Source organism: Takifugu flavidus, chromosome 6 (assembly GCF_003711565.1).
Source record: "Takifugu flavidus isolate HTHZ2018 chromosome 6, ASM371156v2, whole genome shotgun sequence".
NCBI lineage: Eukaryota > Metazoa > Chordata > Actinopteri > Tetraodontiformes > Tetraodontidae > Takifugu > Takifugu flavidus.
The window spans coordinates 33,220-59,124 of NC_079525.1; the positions used below are offsets into that span (position 1 = coordinate 33,220).

Sequence of the window (25,905 nt, forward strand, 5' to 3'; positions counted from 1 at the left end):
GCCCCCCCCAGGAGCCTCCCAGGACCCCCCACAGGAGCCTCTCAGGAGCCTCCCAGGACCCCCCCAGGAGCCTGAAAGGGATCACGTGGGGGAGAAAATCAAGCACGGAATCGCCACTTTATCACGCCGACCTGTTCATTAACACGAGCCAATCACACAGCTGCAACCAGACGTGCAGCCGTCGTCACGGCAACTCGCTCAAGTTTAAACCAGAACGGCCAAGAAAGGAGATTTAAGGGACCTTCTTTCTGTCCTAAAAATAGATTTTGTGGATGTGACAGATGCGGATGATGGATCTAAAGATCTAAAGAGACCTTCTGCGCTCGCACTTCTGATCCTTTTCCTCGATTCTGACATTTGTTTAACGAGGTTTGAAGATGTTCCTCAAGGTCTCATCATCATAAAAGGGTTAGCGAGCGTTAGCATAGCCAGCAGCTCAGGGGGACGCGCACTCACTCGTCATTGACATGTTTATCACAGGATTTTCCCTGAGATTCCAAATGTTGTTAAAAAAATGAGGCTTAATCACGCTTAGGTCGACCTGCAGATCAGCAGGAAGATTCCAGCCTCCCAAATCTCCTCTTTTTCATCTCGACACAGCTTGAAACCCCCAACGACAGCAGCTATTTCTGGACTATTCCTCCTTAATTCCCAGTAATATTCAGGACATTCAATGGACTGATGAAGGAAAGCAACTGAGAGCGGGATCACAACAAAACGTTTTTATATAAAGCATTTTATATGAACATTCAATAACAAAAAACAGTCATGGCAAGGTGTTTGGACATGACAGAAGGTTGCTAAAAAACCAGAGCAACTATGAAGAATCGATATCATTCACTATATTACATACGCAAGAATACCGTGACAGAAAAATGTTGGTGTTTTCAGCCATTTTGTGTCATCGGGCCTTTCCGCCAAACTGCCCTGTGCTCTCTGTTGTTGGCTAGCTTGCGTCTGCTAGCTTGCGTCTGCTAGCTTGCGTCTGCTAGCTGCCAGCTGCTGTAGACCAGGATGCACCTGGCTGGTCTGCACAGAAATCAAATATAAAGGACACAAGAGTCATGCAAAACTGTTTTCCTTAACTTGACGGGTATCACTCATGCTGGTTTGTCCATGCCTTCGCCTCCATCTGTGTTTCTGTCTCACGTCTGGTCGGTCTCGCCCGAAGGCTTCTGGTTAATCAGAGCATGCCGAGGACCTTTAGCATCTTTGGCTAGTTTTTTTTTTCTTCTTTTTATTCAGAACACATTCTATAGTAGACTACCATTGAGATATTTAAAAAGAAATGTTTAATGTCGTGAATCTTTTTTTTTTTTTTAAACAACAGAACATTAAATAGAAAAGACATTTTGAATTTGTGTCAGAAAAATATATCAGGCTTGAAAAAAAAAAAAAAGGCAACAAACAAAAATGTCAACATCACAGATTGCGTCCCAGACTGTCCCGTTTATCTCCAGCTAAGCCGTTTATCTGCCTGCCTGCTAGTTAGTTGACGGTATATTTCAGGATAGTTGAGCTGATAACCAGAGTGGAGCCGACGGGTTTAACCACTGAAATGTGGGGACTCAAACGTAAGGACGGCGCACAGAACATGGGCGCTCACACCAGCACACGGGGCAGGGTCAGGGCCAGGGTCAGGGTCAGGGCCAGGGCCAGGGTCAGGGCCAGGGCCAGGGCCAGGGTCAAGGTTAGGGTTAGGGTCAGGGTCAGGGTTAGGGTCAGGGCCAGAGTCAGGGCAAAGGTTAGGGTTAGGGCCAGGGTCAGGGCCAGGGTCAGGGTCAGGGCCAGGGCCAGGGTCAGGGTCAAGGTTAGGGTTAGGGCCAGGGTCCGGGACAGGGTTAGGGCCAAGGCCAGGGTTAGGGTTAGGGCCAGACTCAGGGCCAGGGTCAGGGTCAGGATTAGGGTCAGGGTTAGGGTCAGGATTAGGGTCAGGGTTAGGGTTAGGGCCAGACTCAGAGTCAGGGTCAGGGCCAGGGTCAGGGTCAGGGCCAGGGCCAGGGTCAGGGTCAGGACCAGGGTCAGGGTTAGGGCCAGGGCCAGGGCCAGGGTCAGGGCCAGGGTCAGGGTCAGGGTCAGGGTCAGGGTCAGGGTCAGGGTCAGGACCAGGGGAGGCTCCTATGATCAAATACGCAGAAGCCACTTCAGCCAAATGGGAAAAAACTCAAACTGAGTCAGTTTTTCATTTTCCAAACACCTGATGGTCTCGTGCACGTACGTCACTATGGGTCTCGTGCACGTACGTCACTGTTGGCGCCAGCTTTCCTTATAAGGGAAACTTAAAAAAAGAGTTAAAAATACAACCTTAACTTTAATGAAATCAAATGAGATGAAAGAGTAAAGGAAGAGAAGAGGAATAGAATGATGGTGACAATCAATAATTAGAATAATCATAATCAAACAAAGATGATATATTTATACATACTGCAGAAAAATGTGCTTTCTACAAATCTTTGGAACGAAACAAAAGCCAAAAAAAGCCACATTTGGAAACGGAGAATACGAGAGACGGATGCACAGAGAAGAAGAGAAGAAGTCTCCTGCTGCTCGTTATCTGCTGCATGAAGACGTTATCAAAAACGCTCGTTTCAGGAAGACTTTTAAAGTGTTGGACTTTTATCTACGGGGGGGGGGGGTTAATCTCTACCATAAACCATTAACGGATACTTGAACCTCCAGGTTACCAGCAGAAAGTTTAGAGTCTAAAGATAAAAAAGGTGGTTTGGGAGTTTAGTGCAGGTTTTCCTAGTGTTCCGGGGGGGGGGGTGGGGGGGGTCTTGTGCAAGAGGAGGGTGAGGTGAGAGTACAGGTGTGTCACAATATTGGAAAGATGCATATTCTGATCTTCCACTGTTGAATCTACACGTTTCCTATAAACAGCAGCTGCTCAGTCACAGAAGGGTTGATAAGGAGGAGAATTCCCATAATAATCAGCTCGTTTCTTGGTTTCCTCTAAGCTAATTTCCTTGCATATCAGAACAATTTAAAGGTTCAACTTTCCCACATCCGAAGAAAACTTGAGGTAAGGAACAGCTCCGATGACTCTTCCTCCTCTCCGTCGTCCTCTTTCCATCTGAGGAGGAATCGCTGAGGTCCACGGGGGGGGGGGGGGGGGGGGGGGGCGGTGGGCGGGGCCGGTTGGCCCGGTGGGCGGGGCCTGGGGCGGGGCCTGGGGGCCCGGGGGGGTCGATGCTTTGTGGACAGTTTCTCTGTAAATGTCGAGGGGGTGCAGGAGACGCAGCAGCCAGATGTTTCACATGCATGGTTGAACATCTGGAATCCCAAGTCTTGTGCTCCCGGGGGGGTGGGGGGGGGTGGGGGTGGGGGGGGTTATAATACAGCCTTGTGGTGGGGGAGGTGTCGTCTCTGGATCTTCTGTTCTTGCTAATCTCAAGGCCGTCTGTCAGTCTTTAATACATCGTTCTTCTACTGTGTAGTAACAGGAAAATGTAGGGATGGGGGGGTTGTTTGTTGGGGGGGGGGGTTGTTTGTTGGGGGGGGGGGGTTGTTGGAGGGGGGGGTTGATCTGAAATATCAGCGTTGTCAGTAAATCCACACTTTAAAATTGGTGCAGTCGTCCTCCATGGCAGAGGGGAACTCTGGGAGAGGAATTCCACGGAGCTCCTGGGAAATGTAGTGTCTTTAATAAGGGGCAAATCTACTGTAGCCCCCCCTGTAGAGTGTGGCCTGTGGGGGGGGAAAGTTTCACATTTAAATCATGTAAACTGAAATACAAGTTGCTGCTCATGAACTGATGTACAAGAAATAACAACTCTACAAATAATAACTCTGTAATAACTCTGTAATAACTCTGTAATAACTCTGTAATAACTCTGTAACTATTAATAACTCTACAATAACTATAATAACTCCTCCCCTCCCTCCTCCGTCCTCCCCTCGCTCCCTCCCTCCTCCCTCGCTCGCTCCCTCTCTCCTACCCTTGCTCCCTCCCCCCCTCCCTCATTCAGCCTTGAGGTCTCACCATGGCTCCGACGCCATAAGCGGCGGCGGCGGCAGCAGGGGTGAGCGCGGCGTGGTAGGGGTCCGCCGTGTAAACCCGCCCGTAACTGCAACAGAGAACATTGACACTGTTGAAGGTGAGGTGGGGGGGGTGGGGGGTGGGGGGTGGGGGGGGTGAGGGCGTGCTGCTCCCACTCGTATCTCACCTGTCGCTGTACGCTGCCGCTGCAGCGGCCGCCGCCGCCGGGGTCGCTACGGCGGCCGGCTGGGCGTAACGATACGCTGCGTAGCCCCCCTGTGTGGTGGTAATGGGTCAGAGAGATGGGGGGGGGGGGGGGGGGGAAAGATGTGATGGAGAACAAAGACAATGGGGGGGTGCAGAACAAAAGAGTGAATCCTTGTTACCGGTCAGAACTAGTTGGTAAAAACTAGCAGGCTAACAGTGAAGCTACTTGTTACAGTGTGAGGAAAACTGCTGAGGAAAGAGCGGAAGATTAACAAGCAGTCGGCACAACTGACTAGTCTGGTGCAGTCGGGCATTCACGGGGGTGCAGCTCAGGCTCTGGGTGGTTCTCCCCCCCCAGGACTGCTGATGCAAACGCATCTCACGCTAAACCAAACCAGCTTCATTACATCTAAAGTGCTTTGAGAGTGAGTTGCTGACGGAGGGAGAGAGACCAGATCCATCCGCCGAGCCCCAGCCCCCCCCGACAGTCATGGGGGGGGCAGGATGATTGCGTCAATATCTGAATGAACAGCTGATGAACGACACAAAATGAACTACAGGTGTAAGAAGTCAGCCGAACACACACACACACACACACACACACACACACACACACACACACACACACGTGCGTTCCCAAGCCTCAGAACAGTGATTAGCTTCATTTTTCTCCTTCAAAGAATAAAACAAACACACACCAACCACTCTACCCTAGAGGATCAGTCATGACCAGGTCCCCACATTCAGGAGCAACAGTTGCTATGTGAGGGAGGCGGGGGGTGGAGGGGGGGTGGATGGGGGGGTGCAGAGGAGGAGGGAAGGAGCATATAAGGAAAATCAGGAGACGGAAAAGAGCAACGGCTGCTTCCGTTTCAGTTCTCAACTGGAGTAGAAATCAACAGCAAACGAGTGAAATAAAGACTACTGACAGAGGGGGGGTGGGGGTGGGGGGGGGGGGGTCAGCCTGGTCAGTACTCAACATGCCAACACTGATTCAGTTAGCATGCCACAGGTGAAACACAGGGAGGTTCCTGGAAGGGGTTTGGATGGGCAGATGATAAGTCCAGCCTGGTTTCCTCCACTTCTCTACGTCCTACGGAGCCGGATCACGGCCACAGCTCACGAGCACATCACACCGCGGGTCCGTTACCACGGTCGCCGTCTCCGCCCCCCAGAAGAGCGCGTGGACGGCGAGCCGGCCGAGGCGCCCTGCTGACCTGGAGGCAGAAGCTTCGGCGCCAGCGGCGGGGAGACGCCGCCCCGTGGCGCCACACCCGGGGCAACACGGCGCTCACGGGCACTCGGCGGCGCCCCAAGAGCACGGCGCAGGTCAACGCACGTGCTGCGCGTGTGCACGTGCAGGAGACGTGCAGTGTGACGTGCGGGCGACTTGTGGCAGCGATCTGACTCCATGTTCTTCATGTCAGAACGAGGGACCGTGGATCAAAGGGAAAACGCAGCTGATGTTGAATGAAAGCGGATTTTTAATTCCATCACGTTCGGGGAGGAACTCAAGAGAATTTGATTTACTCCTCAGAACAGAATAAAATGGGAGGCAGCCAGAAATGGGGATAAAAGCGGCGGCTTTTGCGCTCCACCAGAACCCTTAAAATCCCTATTCATCGACCTTTGATCTCGCCACGGATGCACGTCCGTCCCCGGAGCTCTAATGTGATCGGAGCGTTTAGGTTCCATCCCGCTTGATTCCTAACTCCCCCTTCCGCAACTCCACACATGTCAGAATCCAGTGAGTTAGTAGAAGAAGACAGATAAGGCATTTCAATCTCAGATGGTCAATAATGTCTAGCAGCACGCAGTCATTGAGACGAGGAGGATGCACACTGGCTCTCAGAGAGCGGAAACCCTACCTGGGCCAATCTGCCACTAATGTCCTGAAACACTAGTCTACAGAGAGAACAGAAACAGCTATTGTCAACCTGGTCTCACACACACGCGCACACACACCGTTACACATACAGATAATCACATTAGTACACACCAACTCACAAATGCACAGAAGCCAACCCTAGAGGAGTCTACTCGTGGACGAGCGCCGCCACCGGAGCGCCGACGCTCTCCCCGTAATCTGTGGAGATCACAGGAGCGCCTGTTGGCTTTGGAGCCTTTTGGAGCCATAAAGGTTTAAACGGCAAATTCCTACACGTGCAAAACGAAAAGACTGGGCAAGTATACGTCTCTACGGGTTTGGTCCTTCTGTCATTTCACACTTGAAAACCCACAGGCAACAGGGGGGAAACGGGGGTGAGGCCGTAGAGAGTGGAGGTATATACTTACATAGAGGTCAGCGGCACCGTAAAAGCCATCCTGATAGGCCATCACACTGAGAGAGAAGGAGAGAGGAGGAAGGGAAGGAGACAGCACAAAGGAACGGTGGTGGAGAGGCAAAGGAAAAACAAAAAAAAAAGAGGTGTGATGCGCCACCGTGTGGCCGATGCGCGAAACAACAAATGAGAGTGACAAAAGAGGGGAAGGCGTGAAAAAAGTGCCAAACAGATTGTGAAAGAGAGAAGAGAAAAGAGAGTGAGATTATTACACACCGTGCAACATGCAAGGCAAAATACCACCTCTTTGTATGTAAATACAAGTACTGGAGTACTCATTTATACGTCTAGAAATATACGACTGCACTTATGACCACATGAGGTACAAGGAAATGGTATTTCAGCTGCGCCAGCTATCAATGTCTACATGTAAATTCAAATGTTTTCAATCACACAGCATGCACAATCATGAATTGAAGTGAGTTCAGACATGCACAGCGTCCGTCACTTCTATCTAAAGTCATGGGGGGCAGTCGTGTTTTTACCCTGGGTAAGTAGGGATGGCCGGCTGGGGCACCGCTGCCCTGACTGCACTGTAGACGGGCCGAGCACGACCCCGCAGGTGAGCTCCCCGGATGGTGGCGGCAGTAGTGGCAGCGGCAGCGGCAGCGGCGGAGTAGGGGAAGCCAGGTACTGATGGAGAGAAAGGCAGAGATGAAGATTCACCCGTCCAACGCAGCACGGCGGCCATTTCTGAGGTCACACCTGTGTAGAGTTCAGGACTGTACATGGCTCCGACCATGGGAGTCAGCTTCCATCCAGCTGTGGTCAACAGAAAAGAATGACACGCGTCAGGTCTGCGTTCGTGTATTCGCTCGGCTGACGCTAGCAAAGACGAGGGCAGCGAGCTGCAGGACCCGCTGGTCCAACGCCGTGTTACCGTATGGCAGCGCGGCGAGCCCCTCTCCGTTAGCGTAAGGGGTGGTCATCTTCTTGTTCGTCATCACTCTGGCTGTGGCGTTGTTGACCTTAACACCAGAAAAAAACGCTTTCACCGTCCCAAATACAACACGTGAAGAAGAGCTGAGGAATTCTCAAATTGGGCTGAGTCTCATTAGCAGTTTTAGCATTAGCAAAACACCAGGTCACCCTTGGCAGGCTCCAGAAATCTGGTCTGTGAGCGTCAGGTGCCGTCACAGTTTTTAAAATAGCTGAATTTAGAGTTAATTCTGTTGCTGACGAGCGATGGTAACTGATTCATGCACTTCTATTCAAGGAAAAAAAAAGATATTAAGATCACAGATTTACTCTGGTGAGGATTCAGGCACACACAACAACGCCACTGTTGGAGCACAGAACAAAGAAAAAATATTTGAAATTGAAAGCATTCAAACAGAAATCCAAGACCATTCCATTGCTACCTTAAAAGGAGGAGGGGAAGAAGTTGAATTAAGCAGCAGATATGTCGAGTAAACACAAGGCAACAAAATCCAAAGAGGTCAAACTCAAATTATACACAGCCAGTCGAGAGTGCATCACATCACCAGCGGCGAGCCAATCAGCAAGCATCTTATGCAACAACAGACCAATCAAAACAAAAACGGGTTGGCAGCCCACCCAATCAAACACGTCACACAGAAAAGGGAGGAAGAGGAGGAGGAAGAGGAGGAAGAGGAGGAGGAGGAGGAGGAGGAAGAGGAGGAGGAAGAGGAGGAGACAGAAACAGAGCGATGCAGGAGGAGCCAGTCCAGAGACAGAAACACACAGACATGAGGTGGAGAACAACACGTCCAAATGTGCAAATCTCTAATGAAGACCAACGACATCACACACACACACACACACACACTCACACACACACACACAGGATCTCACTATTCATGAGCAAACAGTCGAGAAATGAGGAAGAAAGAAATGAAGCAAGAGTAAAAACACAGAAAGAGAAGTCTACAGACAGAGGATGGTGGTGTGTGTGTGTGTGTGTGTGTGTGTGTGTGTGTGTGCGTGTGCGATAGCATCATTCCTCAGAAATCAAACAAAGGAAAACAATTGGAATAAACCGTGGTTGTGAAACACTGCCGGGCATCAGTGTCTCCCACCAGAAAGCAACAACCGCTAACACACACCAGCCGGTCCGAACTGATCCGGAGAGGAAAAGACGCCTCTTTCTAGAAAACTACGAAGAAGGAAAATCTGTGGTGATCCGGGGCACAACTGCTCTCCTCCCCATTACTCTGCTGACAGCGTTTGTGTTGTCTTAGTGAGCGGAGACGTGTCAATTCAATGGTCTGGCATGTGGAGGGGCACGCCGCGATCATCCACATCCCATAAAACACAGGCGCCATGTCTAAAGAGCTGCACCGCGACGGCCGTCTGCAGGAAGCAATGATCAAATACAGGAGTGAACCAGCAGGTGGGACACACGGTCGCCCTGGTCTCCAGCTGGAGCTACAATAGCAATCATGCTTCAACATGCTGCCCCACTACGGTGCACAAATGCAACTACTGGCTGACACATGACACAGAGATGACGTAGTACTATGACGCCATAGAGATGACCAGAGAGAGAGTCGACCATGCAGGACACAGCTCTGGATCAATGCTAGATGCAGTTAGAGGTGGTTGGAATGAGTGCGTAAAGGTGGTAGTCATAGTTGCAGAGAGATGCACGACATTCAGTTACACAAGTGGCCTGATCTGTTTGATGCCATGCGGTCACTGGCTAATCACGGGTAATTTCATTCACCAACTCCCCAATCAGTCACAGGATTAGCCAATCGGATTCTGCCCGTCAATCAATCAGTCAATCAATCAATCTCCCTCCAGGAAATGAGTTCTTCAATTGGGTGCATTTTATTTCAACTATGGTCCGATGGGGTGGGGGGGGGGGTCATTCAAAGATGATGCTATGTGTACACAACTTACCGTTGCCAGGGAAACGGCGTGAGGACACGCGAGCAGTTACCGTGGAGACTGACAACAACAACAACATACAAAAATCATCAGGGAAATAGAGAAAACATATGTAAGAAAGAAATGATGAACCAAAAAAGAAACATGAACAAACGAGGTAATGAGGAGCGACCCCCCCCAGCCTGTGGCGGAGGGGGAGCCAGTGACAGGTCACGGTCAACAGGTACCTACAAGAACCCGCCGATGGACAACAACCTAGCCTCCACTTTCACAAACGCACTAAAAACACAAATCAAAGGGGTAATAAAGGAGCAAAGACATGAAAGCAGAGAACGACAGAAATCCATTATTTGGTTATTGGATATTTCACTCAGGATCAAAGCTGCTTCAGTGGTGGGACAGGACCATGATAGGAGAAGGAATGGACAGGAATATGTGGGGGGGGGCAGGAGAGAGAGTGGACACACACACCGGGGGAGACGGACGGACTGGCACGGTGAAGGAAGAAAAGACAGATGGAGGATGGGAAAGTAAAGGAGAGGGAAGAACCGTGCGCTCTCCTCACGTGTTCATTCTCCCCCCACAATGCTGCTGCACACACACGGACACAGAGTGCACGACATTCGACACCATGCACGGAAGCTTCGGGAGCGGCTACAAAAGGAAACCGCGGCTGTCACATCAAGCGCCAGGGCAAATGGCGAACGTATGCGCGGGTTTGAACCGGACGGCCATTTGCTGCTGGCGTCCGAGCCCATGCTGACGGAAACGCACGGAAAAGAAAGAATATCACAACAAAACGCACTTCCGAGAGATCTGCTGCTCTGTTGCTCAGGAGTGGGGGATGAAAGTGTGTGCAATCAAAGTTTCTTTCATTTGTTTTCCCGTCTGACATCTGAAATGAAACGTCAGCATCAGAAACGACGCCACACTTCTCACAGCAGCGCGGCGGCCTAAAGGACCCCTGGAAACGCCCGGTCATGCATCCGTCCAGGCGCCCGTCAACAGAAGGAAAAGCAAAAGTGCTGCCCGGAGGCAGCGGTGACGTGAAGGGAAGCGCGGCGAGCCACCGACACCAGCCCCGCCATCCACCCATGCAACACACAGGAGCCTCTGACAGCAACCAGCAAGCATGTTTCAGAGGAAAGAACGAGGCGGCCAGAAAACTGCCTGCCCATAAAGACAACCACCAATCAAAAGAGCCACGCGTCGTGACCACGGACGAGGAGATGATGGTGATGATGACGGTGGCGATGAGGCGGGAAAACCAAAACAAAAAGATCCGACATGCGGTGACAGAAGCAGAGCTCGCCAGCACGGCCCCGTCACGCCGGCGTGCCTCCAGCCATGCCGCCGTGTAGCCCACGCCACCCAGCATGCTCGGTTGCAATCCACACAGCGTTTCAGACCAAGGTGCAACGGACAGCTCACAACAACAACAACAACAACAACAACAAAGAGCATCAGCATCCACAGGAAGTGCCTTCAGAAGCCAGAGGTTAGAGTCGGACACACAGCCACCCGGGGCCTCTGGGCACAGACGACCACGACCAACGCATTCTCATAGACATGGAGGGGAAACAGAGGAGAGAATGGTTGCTGTTGCGTACAACTGAAAGCTGAAGGGGGGAGGGGGGGCTGCGGGGGCAGGAAGTTACCTCGATTTTACGTCCTTCCACCAGCGTACCGTGAAGTTTCTCTTTGGCCCTCTCTGCGTCCGCGCTCGTCTCAAACGTTACAAAACCGAAACCCTGCGGGGCGAAGAGACGAGGGGTGAGCGGTCGCTACGGATGAACGAGGTCTACTGAGATGCTCGGTGAAACCGCTCTACCTTGGATCCCCTTTCGTTGAAAATGATCTCAACATCCAGGATTTTGCCAAATTGCTGAAAATGGAGGAAAAGGAGAAAAACAAGGCTGAACAGGCATCATAGGTGTAGTCTCATCTCTGGCCAGCAGGTGGCAGCACTGCCGAGCCCCTGGCCTTCTGCACCACATTGTGGAGACCCTCGGGTCGCCCTGCTGACGTCAGAACGTCTCGGTCTACACACCCCAAACATCTGCCGAAGGTCGGGGTCTCTGAAGCGGAAGGGGATGTTGGACACGTGGAGGCGTTTAGGGGTCCCCTTATCGTCGGAGTCGACCCCTGCAGTTCCTCCAGCACCACCTCCTCCTGAGCCGACCCCCGACTGACCGTCCAGCTGGGAGGAGCCATCCGACTGCTGGGCGACAGGGACAGGACCGGAGGAAGATCACATTAGAATCAAGAACATATCGGCTCACCCCAGGACGCCGTAGCCACCGTTCAGGATAAAACTAAGAATTAAAATCCTCATCAGCACAAACGAAATGAGGTGTTGACGTCGGGCAGGTTCTTCTGGGAAACCACAGACCAAACACAGAACTGATGAATTTGCTAACTAACAGGGTTAGGGTTAGAGAGAGAGACGTTCCTAACCAACATCTTAGCTAGCAACGTCTCTGTTAGCTCTGATACTGGAGGTCTGAACCCCGCTGAGGTACCGGAGGTCTGAACCCCGCTGAGGTACCGGAGGCCTGAACTCCGCTGAGGTACCGGAGGTCTGAACCCCGCTGAGGTACCGGAGGTCTGAAGCCCGCTGAGGTACCGGAGGTCTGAACCCCGCTGAGGTACCGGAGGTCTGAAGCCCGCTGAGGTACCGGAGGTCTGAACCCCGCTCACCTGCTGCCACGTCTCCTCTAATTTCTCTTGGTGCAGCATTTGAGCGACGGGACAGTTCCAGAGCCGGACTTCTGCTGCCCCGTTATTCGCACGGAATAAATATTCCGTACAAAAATAGTTCTGCTCTCACGGCGTTATCAGCGTCAGTGTCAATCAGAATTCCATTCAATATTTGGAGCTTCATACGAGTGGAGGATGAGCCACAAACAAACAAACAAACAAAGAACTGTGTGGTGAGCTCCTAACTCGGACATTTACGGCGCCGTAGCGGCGTGTGTCTCCACCGCCAGCGTCTCAACATCTCTGCATCTTTCCAAACACACAGAAGTGGACGAAAAGGAAGATGAGAACATAACGAGTGAGCCCTTTAGTCCCCAGGACCTGTTCCGGGGGGGCGGGGGGGCGGGGAGGGGGGGCGGGGCCCAGAGAGCCACTCACCTGGGCAGCCAGGCTGTTGGCAGCGTTGGGGGCACTGCTGGCCGGCCCGCCTGCTTCCACTGGGCCTTGGACGGATCCTGCTGCATACAAGCTGCCACCGTAGTCCAGGGTCAGGCCGTTCTGGGGGGGCGGTGGGGGCGGTGGGGGGAAAGCAGAGAAGGCTGGTGGCACGAGTCCCTCCTGACCGCCAACACTGTCTTGGGAGCCCTGTTAGGATCCAAAGTGGAGGAACGTGAGCTGGAGAAGCTTCAGCACACAACGCCGAGGTCGCTCGTACAACACTCCTGCCCTAACAGCTCCCTCTCAAAGGCTTCAGGAAATGATGTCAAAGGCTTCAGGAAATGATGTCAAATGGTTCAGGGTGCATGGAAATATGTGCTTGTGTCTATAGCACCAACGTGCATTAAACATTCACAGCTGCCACATCTATTATTCAGGGTGCGATGCCTCCGAGCTCGGTGCGGTGCGCCGGGACTCAAATGCCCGTGCACGGCGACCGCCGTTGTGCACGGCGACCGCCGTTGTGCACGGCGACCACCGTTGTGCACGGCGACCACCTTTGACACACAAACACACACCTGAACGCAACAGAGACCAACAATCGTTGTGACCCCTTGAAAATCCTCACACACCTTAGCATTGGGAGGGGGCGTGGCCACCCTACATGGCAACAGGAAGTGGGCAAAAGGAGTGGGGGTGGTGGGGGGGTGGTGAGTGAGCCGAGAGCACTGGCCAGACTCTTGTGCACCGCTGCATCAGTTTCACTAAATCCTTTAAACTGATCTTTTTTTCCTTGCTAGTTGCTGCAAATGGTGACTAATTAACGAACACGTGTGTTAACCTGTGAAAGTCTTCCTAATTATCTAGAGCGAGGTGAGGTCAACATAGCCAAGTTCTGCATTATAATGTAGCCTTGAGATTAAATAGCATGTTTATGCTTTGCATTTGGTGTGTGCGTGCACGTGTGGTTGGCCATCTGAGTGGCACAATGGATCTCTGTCCCTTTGGGAGTGTTAAGAGTGTGTGGGTGAGTGTATCTGCGTGCATGAGTGGCTCTGTGCACACGCCATCTGTCTTTCAGCTTTGTGACCTTTCTGAGCACCACACCTGTGACGCCGCAGCCTGACTGAAAGACCCGGGATGGTCAACAAGGATGCTACCGAAACTGGGAACAACTTCAGCGGCGTGGAACACAGAATACTACAGACTCAACAGACTTGGCTCAATGCTAATGCTAATGCTAATGCTAATGCTAATGCCACTGTGGCAAATGCACTTGAAATACATTAAAATGCGTCTTTACTCCATCCTGGTTTGGGAATGCACAGTCGAGCTGGTCTTACAGCACTTTCCTGCTCGCTAGTTCATATCCGGGTCTGTCCGGTTCTGTTCGGACCGCGTGCTCGCGTCGCTCTGCCACCCAGCGCTCGGTAGCAGCACCGGTCCACGGCTTCATCGCCACGCACCCGGCAGCCATTTTAAAGGCCCGGTTCTATCCACCACCAGGTCCACGTTCTGCGTTGATGTTGTGGACCTCTGAGGTGGATCCAGGGTTGGATGTGAGGCACAATTAGTGGTTGAGTGTACTGAACTGGACCCAGCGCTGTCTACTCAGAGGTGGTTTGAACAGAGTGCTCCTAATCTAATCGTCTGAAGGGACAAAGGTCGGGCAGAGATAGACGGGCGATGAGATGATATCCAGAGCAGGAAATGGAGCTCTGAAAGAAGCTTTTAAGACATTTTTAGAAAAAAGGGGACCTGGTTTGTGGCCACACAGATAAATATCACTGGTATCGGTACCAATAAATGTTCTGACTTTTATTTTGAAAGGCAAAAGCGTCCAGAACCGCCGGCATAATTAAGCTTTAACCTGCAGACGCGACTAGTGTGGATATAAAACAACCTTAAACGTTAAACCGTCAGCGGATCCCAACACAAACTCGCGGTTTCAGGACTATTCCAGCTGCTGGAAGCCTGCGTGCACGCCACACGTGCATGAGCATGACACGCAGCAGTGTTTACTGAAGCGCCGCTCATACGCCCACGTAGCAGTTTGGTCGCTCTTACGGTTGAGCCACAACCTTCAGATGATATGATGAAACCAGCCCCACGTCTACAGGACAGGGATGTGCCGCGCACGTGCACGTGCTCGTGCACCAAGTCCTGCACGTCAAACCGCATGGAAAAAGAGGAGCTGACATCATTACGTTCTTATTAATGTAGAAAGGAATAAAGAGCTCTGTGCTGTGAAAGGAGCGACAGAGCGTGAATAGACGGTGGAGCGATGATCAAATCTGGTCACATGATCCCTTTTCTCGACATTTCGGCAACAGCCAAGAGCCACTTTTGGGTGGAAATCCGCCCGTTAAGAATCTGTGCTGCTCGGTGCTCAGACGGCTCCAGGGAAGGCTGAGATGGCAGATGTGAGCTCATTGGTGGAGCCACAGCAGAGGTTACATTAGCTGACATGTAGAATCTAGAAGATTCAGCGACCAATCACGACGCGCCGTATTGTTGTTGCTCTGCACAGAAACAGATTACAGCCTAGCAGGAGAATGGACAACCCCGGCTGTTCCTGCTCCCTCTGCCAGCCCAAAATAGAAGCGGGAATACTTGCCAGGAGCAACCGTGCGTTCGTGTTCGTCAGTCGGCCTTTTCCTGGGAGCCGTTTCAGACTCATCGCAACGGCCCCTCTATAAACCGGGGTCTGTTTCCTGACCTTTCTGACCTCAGAGAGGAGGAACGCTCGGCCGTTCTGTGCACCTCTGGTGTGCACGTCGTCAGGCGCTGGAGCTAGCTGGAGCTAGCTGGAGCTAGCTGGAGCTTTTCAGGTCAGTTAGCAGCGGCGAGGGTCTGAGGAGACATGTTGGAAGGCGCGTGCATCTGTAGCTACGCTCCGGGGGGGGGGAGGGGGGGGGGCAGCTCACACCTAACTAGGCCGATGCCGGGTCATTCCACATCAATAATGTCGCTTCAGCATATCGCTGCTCCCCGCCATCGCTCTGAAATCTCCTTCCACAACTTGGATGGAGGCACAACTGGACTCGGGGACGGGAAGAACTGGGCCGGGTGGCTCCGACGGTGCTGCGGAGACACTTCCGGCCAACGTGCGCGGCGTAGCGACGAGCAGGGAGACACCCTCCTGTTACATTATTGCATCCCACATTAATCCTTCCTCCTCATTGCTCTCGCTTTTATTCTCCGCTCTTCCTGCTGCCAATCTACTTTTCCTCCCACTCTCTCGATCCGCTTCCCTTCTTTACGCTCCGTAAAACCCAGACAGCAGCCTTTCATATGTCCCGCCCCGCGCCTGTCAATCAAGTCCATTTGCTTCATAGCAACAGCGCCCGCGCGACGGCCGCAGCTCCTCCCCCCACACTCGTCTTCATTTCCTTATAGGGTAACATGTGTGCTCGTCAAATAATCCCCTCCTAGTCTCCATCCCCCCTCAGCCGCTACCTTGTAGGGTCCCACAGTCCGAGGAGACTCCTATTAAAGGTGTGTGTGTGTGTGTGTGTGTGTGTGTGTGTGTGTGTGTGTGTGCAGGTCTCAGCTGCAGCTAAAGCAAACGCTCCACAATAATCTGCCGATGACAACACTCGTCCCCGTCCGTGGCCCCTGAGCAGCAGCGGCCCCGGCCCGGACGAGCGTGCAGGTGAACACACAAACCTGAGGGACGGCGCTTTATTTACCCAACACACACGCAGCCCTGCCACAGCTCGGCCACGAAACGGGTTGGTCCTGTTCACCACATCTGTCCGGCCGCGGTGCTTTTGTTGCAGCTCCGCCGGCCAGCTGGAGCACATCACCATCACCATCACCACCATCACCACCATCATCATCCTCACCACTACAGTCATCAGCCAGGGGCGGCTCCTGCGCCAGGGGCCCCTAAACGCCCCGCCACGAGGGCCACGAGGGCCACGAGGGCCACGAGGGCCACGAGGGGTCGGCAGCCCCGGCACGCCAGGGTTTATCTCCCATCTTTCCTCTCTCCTCGGACCCTCCGCCACTCTCACGCGTGTTGCCACAGCAACGCAGCTCAGCAGGTCCGTGCCCAAACTGCCGCTGCGGAACTGTGCGGAAGGTCAACGAAGACCCGTGGAGGAGTTCCTGCGAGCGCGGCGGCGTTTGGTAGCAGGCCGCGACTCTCCCTCGCCTCGGGGCGTGCGCTTCGCCGGGACCTGAGAAACTATGTCAGCCTTCTGCACTCGACTGGAGCTCAAAGCGTTAGCATGCTGTTAGCATACGTTAGCATACGCAGAGACGGGCAAACAACTGCACAATCGGGACCTGCCGCCGTTCTCCAGGAACATGAATGCTAACGCTGGCGTTGCATCACCGAGCCCACGGTTGACCGACAACGTCGTCAGATTTCTGTTTCCTTCAGCTGTTTGCGTTTGTCCCTCTGCGGAATTTCAGCCAAGGACTTCCCTGACAACTGCCCCGGGGTATCCCACCACCCGAAAATCAATCTCCTGTTCTCCTGCTGCCATTCTTCCCCCCATTCCACTTCTCTCTCCCTCTTTCAACCCATCCCCCTCTTCCAGAGTCTCTTGGAGCACAACATTGAGATAACAGCTGCCAGGGCCCCAGGGAGAGTGAGGAGGGAGAAAAAGAGGTCAAACAATAAAGAGCCGGAATCCAAAGGTAGAAGTGAAAGAGTGGAACGCCCACAAGAAAAGACAGGAAGAAGGAGAGCGGCCGAAATCCCGACTCCAGACAAATGGGAAGGCAAACTTTGCAGCCTGCTGTGAGCTGGAGCTTCTGTGGAGGTGTCGTAGGACAACAGCCGCACGGCCACATGAGGGGGGCTGTATGGTGGCAGAGTGGGGGAGACAACTGTGGGGGCACCTGTCCGTTTCACTCCCACTGGAGCAGCGAGACAGCTGCAGAGGCAATAAAGAGAGAGGAGTTGTGCCCCGGACCTCTCCGCCCCCGTCCCTCCAGGCGTTCGCCTCCAACGTCTCAGACCTTTCCTGCTCGACCGCTACAGCCAGTCGCGCAGGCTAACGTGTCGCGCGGGCTAACGTGTCGCGCAGGCTAACGTGTCGCGCGGTGTGTTCGCGAGGGCTGGTTATACGCGGGTGCTAGCTGCTGCTAGCTCCAGGTGACAGAACAGATGCCACAACAGCCGCGTGCCAATGACGCGTGGCCGCTCGAGCATCTCGCCACGTCCGAGCCTCCTGACGAGGCCGATCCTGCAGCCCCCCATCGCCTACGAAGATACATCCACCGTTGGCGTCCTTCACAGCGACGGCCATCAGAGAAGCTCCCTGCCCGACCGCTCCAGTAAAGAGGTCAAGTAGAGTCCTCGTCCGTTAGCGGCTAATTAATATTTCATGCTCAATGACAGTGTTGTCATGTTCCCGATCCATGCTTTATGTAGAGCGGAGCCCACACACACACACCACACACACACACACACCACACACAACACACACACACACACACACACACACACGGAGCGATAAACACTCACCAACACGGATGGATAGTACAGTCCCATCATGGTACTCGGAGCTGTGGCTGTGCTCTCCTCCGCGCTCCCTCTCTCTCTCCCTCTCTCTGCGTCTCTCTGGTCTGTCTCACGGATTCAAAATCTCCCTCTCTCTGCCCCCGCTCCCTCCGTGTGGCCATGCCAGTCCCTCCCTCCCTCCCTCCCTCCTCCCTCCTCCTCCACCTTCCTCTCCTCCGCTGGCTGTCTCCGGTACTGTTCCTTGTTTGCCTCCTTTCTTTCCTTTGCTCACCCACTCACTTTTGTCTCTCCCTCTCTCCCACTCGCTCCCTTCCTTCCGACTCCCCCCAGCCTTCTGCTGTACCCTGGCTGCTCCTCTCCTCTCCTCCTCTCCTCTCCTCCCTCACCCAGATAGGCTGACGCCTCCCCCTGCAGCTCCTGTCATACCTGCTCTCTCTCCCCTCCCCTTCTCTCGCTCTCTTCTCCATGTAGGTGAGCTAACTGGGCCTGCTGGTACCACGGGGAGGACCTTCCTCTCTCTCCGGTTACATAAATGTGCTGCAATTTTTTTTTTTGTCTCTTTTTAAAAACACACCCAGCTCACTTCTGAGCGCACGCCATGGCGCCACCGTGCACGTTTCCACCGCGCACGTTTCCACCGCACCTCCAGGTGCTGCACCGACACATCGCGACGCCTCATTTGAATGGAAATTAGGAGCCGTTCATATCAACATATTTAGGTCAGAAGAATTTAACCTGATTGGCAGTTTGAAAAAGATCCAGTTGTTAAACACTCGAGACTTTGACACATTCGTGTAAATTAACAGGCAGGCAAATAAAAACGGAGCATTTCAGGGTTTGATGCCCTGAATGTGACATCTGAGGGTTTTAGCTTTAGGATTTAATCCTGATGATCACCTCTTGAACTGTTGTATCAAAGTTTCACACAACACTGGAAAAGCCAAATATTAGACACAACAGCTAGCACACTGCTAGCACAGCACTAGCACACAGCTAGCACACCGCTAGCACAGCACTAGCACACAGCTAGCACAGCGCTAGCACACAGCTAGCACAGCACTAGCACACAGCTAGCACAGCGCTAGCACAGCGCTAGCACAGCGCTAGCACACAGCTAGCACAGCGCTAGCACACAGCTAGCACAGCGCTAGCACACCGCTAGCCTGCGTGAGCCTCCAGCTGTTATTTTGCATGTGCACATAAAGACAATCATCTGACTGAACTCCACCCCATAATAATCTGTTTTAGTTAAGTATTCCTTAGTCTAAATGCTTCTTTTTAACTTCAATTACCTACAAAATAATTTACTGAATTATTTCAAACCATTTGTCAAAAGTTTTCTGCTTCCCTATGAACCAAACATCTGTTGGTGGAGTCACATGACTAGAAGATTCGTGTATAGGTTAACCTGTCTACCTGCCTGTCTGTCTGTCTGTCTGTCTGTCTGTCTGTCTGTCTGTCTGCCTCTTCACACCTTGCTGCTCTCCAAGCTCTTCCTTCCTTCCTTCCTTCCTTCCTTCCTTCCTTCCTTCCTTCCTTCCTTCCTTCCTGTTGACAGTTTAGCACCTCTGTGCTGTGGAGCAACTGCTGCTGTTTGTTCTCTGCTCAGAGGCCAGTTCACACTTCAACCCCCCAGTAGTGGAGGACTAACCCCCAGTAGTGGTGAACTAACCCCCCCAGTAGTGGAGGACTAACCCCCAGTAGTGGAGGACTAACCCCCCCAGTAGTGGAGGACTACCCCCCAGTAGTGGAGGACTAACCCCCCAGTAGTGGAGGACTAACCCCCCAGTAGTGGTGAACTAACCCCCCAGTAGTGGAGGACTAACCCCCCCAGTAGTGGTGAACTAACCCCCCCAGTAGTGGAGGACTAACCGGTCTAATGCTCCATCTCTGCTGTGCTAAGAACCTCCAAAGGTGGTTCAGATAAACCAGATTAACAGATAAAGCAGCATAATCCAGGTTATCTGGGGGGGGGGGGGGGGTGAGGGGGGGGGATTATGGACAGAGCATGAGGATGGAAACAGGATTAACCAGGGATTAACCACCTAAACTAGTCTAATCCCAGGGATTAACCACATAAACTAGTCTAATTACAACGAGCTGGCTAATGCACAAATACAGTCACCTGAAACAGATGTTTGGAATCCTGCTGATCACCACTGACACCATTTCAATGCATAAACAACAACAACATCAATAAATAAACAAACAAATAACAACACAAATAAATACATAAATAACTGGAGTTTTCCTCCATCATGTGCGTCCTCACCTGACTGTGGGAGGGGTAACCATGGTAGAGGGTGAGCGGGTCGTTGTTCTGAAAGGAGAGCAGAGTTTAGGACACCAGTCAGGGGGGGGGGCACAGCTAGAGCTAATCTATAGAACCAAAAACAGAGGGGGGGGGGCACAGCTAGAGCTAATCTATAGAACAAAAACAGAGGGGGGGGGCGTACAGCTAGAGCTAATCTATAGAACCAAAAACAGAGGGGGGGGGCACAGCTAGAGCTAATCTATAGAACCAAAAACAGAGGGGGGGGGGCACAGCTAGAGCTAATCTATAGAACCAAAAACAGAGGGGGGGGGGCACAGCTAGAGCTAATCTATAGAACCAAAAACAGAGGGGGGGGGGCACAGCTAGAGCTAATCTATAGAACAAAAACAGAGGGGGGGGGCGTACAGCTAGAGCTAATCTATAGAACCAAAAATGGGGAGGGGGGGCACAGCTAGAGCTAATCTATAGAACCAAAAACAGAGGGGGGGGGGGGGGGGGGCGTACAGCTAGAGCCTTTCCATGCTGAAAAGCTGCAGTTTGCGTGACCCCCCCCCCACTCAGCGGCGCCACTTTGAGAACTGGAGGCTCTAAATAATAAAGGAGCTCTTAGAAGCCGGAACATGAATAAAGCATAAACCTGATTCTACAGAAGCCGAAGACACAAAGTGGAAGAAGATCTAAACGGGGGGGGGGGTCGATGGGCCTGAACGCTGCGTCAGAGCGAGGGGGGGGTCAAACATCTGGAATTCATATTTGCAAGGGTCTGAGGGAGGAGCCAACATAGGGGGAGGGGGTAACGGAGAGACGGGGGGCAAAGATAATGACTCAGACACCAGTGGAGTCATGTGATTCATTTCCTCAGGAGCAGAGAGGAACGCGCCCCCCCCCATCTCAGGCAAACAAAACGGGTTGGCCGCCGTTTTCTGTGACACAAACCAGGTGCAGCTGTGTCCCGACCAAGGTGGGGGGGCTACAGACCGCGGGGGGGGGGCTGCAGGGGGAGGACGGGGGGAAATTAATGGCTGATTTCAAGTCAACAGATGGCAGATGGGGGGGGGCGAGATGGTGGAGGGTCGGGGGATGAATGGCCTCTCTCCTTCACGCCATCCGGTCATCTTTCACGGATGAACCCTGCCCCCCCCCCAAAGAAGGCAGCGACTGCTGAGTGGCGCCTCCTCACAGGCCCGTCGCTCAGGTGGAGGCGCCACTCCGGCGCCACCGTGTGAAGTGGACTCCGGCTTGTTCCTCACATGCCTCCGACATTCCGCAGCACGCCGACACCACGGCGTCGGGAGACTTCGGAATCACCTCACCCGCCCCCGGGTCACGACAGGAACCGTCAATCCGCCATCAGCGAGAAAATCTGTCACCGCTGCTCGGATCCCAGAATTCCCTGCTCCTGATTGGACGGACCAGAATTTGCATCTCATTATCCGCGGCTGGGCCCGATTGCGTAACCTCATTATGTCAAAATCGCGGCGCTGATAATCCGGGCCGCTACCAGAACATCCGGAACGTCCATTGGACCTCAGAGGGTTTCATCCTGGGAATGTTCCCTGGATCATCCCAAGTCGTGATCGGAGCATTTTGGAGGTCCAACGACATCGCCGAGATCCGACTGACTCCTCGGTGTAAATACTGCGACGTGTTCCGGCGCCGGCCCGTATTCCTGGTTCGCTCTTACATCACAGGTAGAAAATTCCCAGATTAATAGTGAAACGTTCCGTGTGATTTAAGGAGCGAACACGCCACACCAGCGTCTCCAGGACGGAGCGCCAGTCAGACAGGAAGGAACGCCGGACGCTTCCCTCTCTGCTGATTCCAGGTCTTGGGATGAGAGTTAAGCAGCAGGCCCACGTTAACCTTCCCAGTCATTTATCGTGGCTTCCGTCGCCCCAGGAAAGACCTTATTAGGAGAGCGCGCCCCCATTACGGAGCACGCCAACGGGAGACGGGCACGCCGGCCCCCTCTCCCTGAGAGTGCACGTGGGACACGCCGCCCAGCAGCTTCCTTTTCCTTTGGAATCCACGTGGGACGTGCACGAGGCGAGCAGCCATTAGCGTGAGTGCGGTGCCGCCGGTGTTCTGCTGTTAGCGGAGCATCCGTGTGTCCGACGGCACCGGGGGAGACGTGCGCTGAGACCCCGCCCCCACGCCGCCGACGCCATCAGACCCGGATGGAAAGAGAGAAGAGCCAAATGGTGCTGGTGTCGTCATTAGGCTCATTTGGCTGGACCGTCACCACGGCCACACCCGATTCTGGGATGAGCTCCGGATCAGAGTTCAACTCCTGAGGCCACGCCAGCAATAAAGGCTCCTTTAGGGACGGGGGGCGGGGGGGGATGGCGTTCCAAAGAGCCAGAGTTCTCCTCACATTTTCCATCTTGAAGATTAGCTCGGCAGACGGAGGGCTCTGGATTACAAGCAGGAAAATTAAACATCACCCTATTTCCATCCGGAATCTGAATGTATTAAACCAAATCTGGGTGGTTGCTGCAGCTGGGGGGGGGGGTCAGCGTAGGCTACAGCATCATGGAATAACAGGCCCGAGGACCCTCAAGCCTGCACTTTTGTGGGTTTATGGAGCTGGGAATGGTGAAACCAGCTGTTATTTTCCAGTCAGAAAACATTTCTCCATTCCTGCTCGTCTGGCCGTCAAATACAGGAGCCAGGAATAATCCGGGGGGGGGGGGGCGGAAACCGGAGCATCTTCTCTTCAGAAACGCAACCGCGTTTCAACTGCAAAGGAAAACAACCCCGTACGTGCGCGTAACGTTCATGTGCGTCGGGATGCACGTGCGTTCCATAAATCCTGACTTGGATAAGGATCACAGGATCACAGGATCAGTGTGGCCCCTCCAGTCGGAGATGTGATCCCATTAGATGGAAACAAAGCCTCTTTACTGCCAGTGATAGGGCAAATCTGTTCCTGCACCACCGCCGGGGGGGAGGGGAGGGGAGGGGGGAGGGGCACCCCCCCCTCATTTCCGGACTGTCCAGCCGGCTCACGGTCGATACATTTTAGGGGCAGAAGTTATTGATCTGCATTCCCTCTCAGCCCCACATGCACGCACTCCCCCCCCCCCCCCCCCCCCCCCGGAGCGCTCAGCAGCCATTAAGCTGCTTCCAACGGGCCACTTCTCCTCCTTCCATCGCTCCCTCTCATCCCATGTGATCCCCAATGACTCCTCCTCATCTGCTATATTAACAGATTTTGGACCAATTTGGGATCTCGTTGATGGAGAAAACAGCAGCTGCTTGATTCCAATGACAAAGGCAAGATCCTGATCCTGGAGGAGTCCACCGGCCCTGAGCAGGTGAAAGGGTTGAATCTCCAGGACAGACCCGCCTCGGCCACATGCCCCCCCCCCCCCCACACACACACACACGCACGCACACACACACACGAGCGGAGTCAGGTCCAAACAGCAACATCAACATTGGGAGAAGCTCCCGTTTGTTTCCATCCCAGCGGGACGCCTCATCAGCGACACAGCACTTCTCCAATTGCCTCTTAGATTACACACGCACGTCTAAATTACCGCATGTTTAGCCAGTGTAGTGTTGTGAAGGACTGTGCTGGGGGGGGGGGGGGGGGGGGGGGGGTTTGGCGGCCTAAATCTAAGTGCAGGCGCCTTGTGCAGCAGATCCGAGGATGTCATCAGATCACAACACAAAGGCCCCGCTGCGCCACGCTCCCACTACTGTATATGGAGCAGAAAACGGGACCCCCCCCCCCCATTGACCAACCTCGCCGAGTCCTCCCGAGCCGTCGATGCGGGGACGCTTGCACTCTGCCCCGGCCGTGTCCACCAGAGTGGCGCCGCCTGTCCGTCGGGCTCCGGGTCTCCACGCTTCATGCCCCGCACGACCGCGGGAGCACCGCCCGCGCTGGGGTGCACTCCGGTCATGGTGTCCAGCTCTCGCTCCCGGTCCAGGAGACCCCGGGACACAGGCACCATGATGGATGCAACGTCGGTCGACATTAACATTTAAAAATCTTCTTTTGTCTCTTGTCTTGGTCGAAATGGGCTGCTAATTAATAAAAAAAAAAAAAAAAACCAAACCGACCCAAAAACTATCTGGTCGGGTGCACCTTTGTGCTCGAAGCCAGCCGGGGGTTCTTTTCTACCCGGCTAAAAGGATCTCTCTCGCTCTCCACTGGGCCCCTTCCACCTCCCGGAGAGCCCGTGTGTCTGGAAACGTCGCGGCTACCTGAATAAGGACCGCGAGCCGACCGTGGATCTACTGAAATCCAGGCAGGAGCGCACCTCGGTCCCCCGCCTTCACTGGATCTCTTTTCCTGCGGGCTTGCACAAAAGGCCTACGTGGTCTCCGATCATAACAAACCTCTTAAATAAAAGGCCGAGCAAAACAATGGCTCCCGAGCAGAACCTACCGCCCGAGTCCCATTTGCCCTCGGCGTTTTGTCTTCACTGCGCGGAGCAGACGTGCGTTTTAAGAGCACATTAACATCCTAGCGCGACCTCAAGACGAAGGAAACCTCTCCAACATGTCTTCCCGGTCGCCCTTTTCCTCTCCTGCCTATTAGCCGCAGACTGAGCGGAGGTTCACCAAAGTCGAGCCTCGTCAGGAGCTCTCTGACCCCCCCATGTTGCTCCGCAAATTCTGCGTAAAACCAAAAGACGGACAAAAACCAGCGGACACTGCGGAGGGGCTGCGGTCTTTCCTTCTCCCTCCCTCTCTCTCTCCTGCCTTTTTTCTCTCCTTTCTTCGCGTTCCCGGTGTGATCTCGAAGCGTGTTGCAGAAAGGAAACTGTCCCCTTTCCCTCCTCCTACTCTCCTGCTCTAGTCCTTCCCCCCTCCTGTCTTCCGCTCCGGCTCAACGCAAACAGCCACGCAGCCTGCAAATGCGCGCAGTGTGCCGCAGTGCTTCCATACATCTCACCGATAGGTGTGTGTGTGTGTGTGTGTGTTGGGGGGGGGGGCTGCCTGCTCGTGAAACAACCGTGTTCTCATGACGTGATCAAACCCATAAAATCAGGCGATTCTTTCCACTGGGGGATCTATTTAATCATTCCCCGCCGGCGGTAGAGGGGGGGGGCTTCGCCGAGAAGTGGGTTTTGACAGGATTCATTCCGAACTCATGACACAGGCAACATGCGGGCCAAGGGCTCCGCACCAGAAGCAGCCGTGAGTCACGCAGCGCGCCGCTGCAGCATTCCCATCGCTTGGATGACACCCAGTGGCCGAAGGCTCCCAGGGCGGCGATGACTTTAAAAGGCAACAGCAGCGGCTCCACGCTCCTCCCGGGAGCGCGGGACCCGTTTAAATGAGCTCGGCTTTAGCTTTAGACTGGAGCAAATCCACATATTTAGAGCCGAGAAACCTTTATTCCGGAGCGCGTTTACTTTAAACGCCCTTCGCTGCACAGTTTGCGTGCACGGAGAGTTCTGATGAATCTGCAGTTATTAGTTATAATTTCATTTTGCTGATGTGGCCTCTTAAGTGCAAAAATATGTCGACCACGTGACTTTAGGGACAGATATTTGGATTGGACCCTGGTCAGGACTGTTCGCAACACTTCAGAAATGCTGAAGAATCCATCAGAAACCTAAACTCCTCATGTGGTTGAAGGCTCTAAAATGTCAGCTACTGCAGGAAAAATATT

The 25,905-nt window shown here is 53.5% G+C and overlaps 1 protein-coding gene across 1 annotated transcript; it reads right to left on the reverse strand.

Moving 5' to 3' along the window:
• Positions 1-707: 707 nt before the first annotated feature.
• Positions 708-25,179, reverse strand: LOC130527166 (RNA binding protein fox-1 homolog 2-like). Its single transcript, XM_057035385.1, is given in 14 exon segments — positions 708-3,687; positions 3,983-4,067; positions 4,167-4,255; positions 6,482-6,527; positions 7,014-7,161; positions 7,234-7,290; positions 7,409-7,496; positions 11,040-11,132; positions 11,213-11,266; positions 11,432-11,599; positions 12,520-12,726; positions 20,271-20,318; positions 24,024-24,100; positions 24,103-25,179. Coding segments are annotated over 14 exon segments (1,368 nt in total). The 5' UTR covers positions 24,266-25,179; the 3' UTR covers positions 708-3,642.
• Between the last annotated feature and the right edge of the window lie 726 nt (positions 25,180-25,905).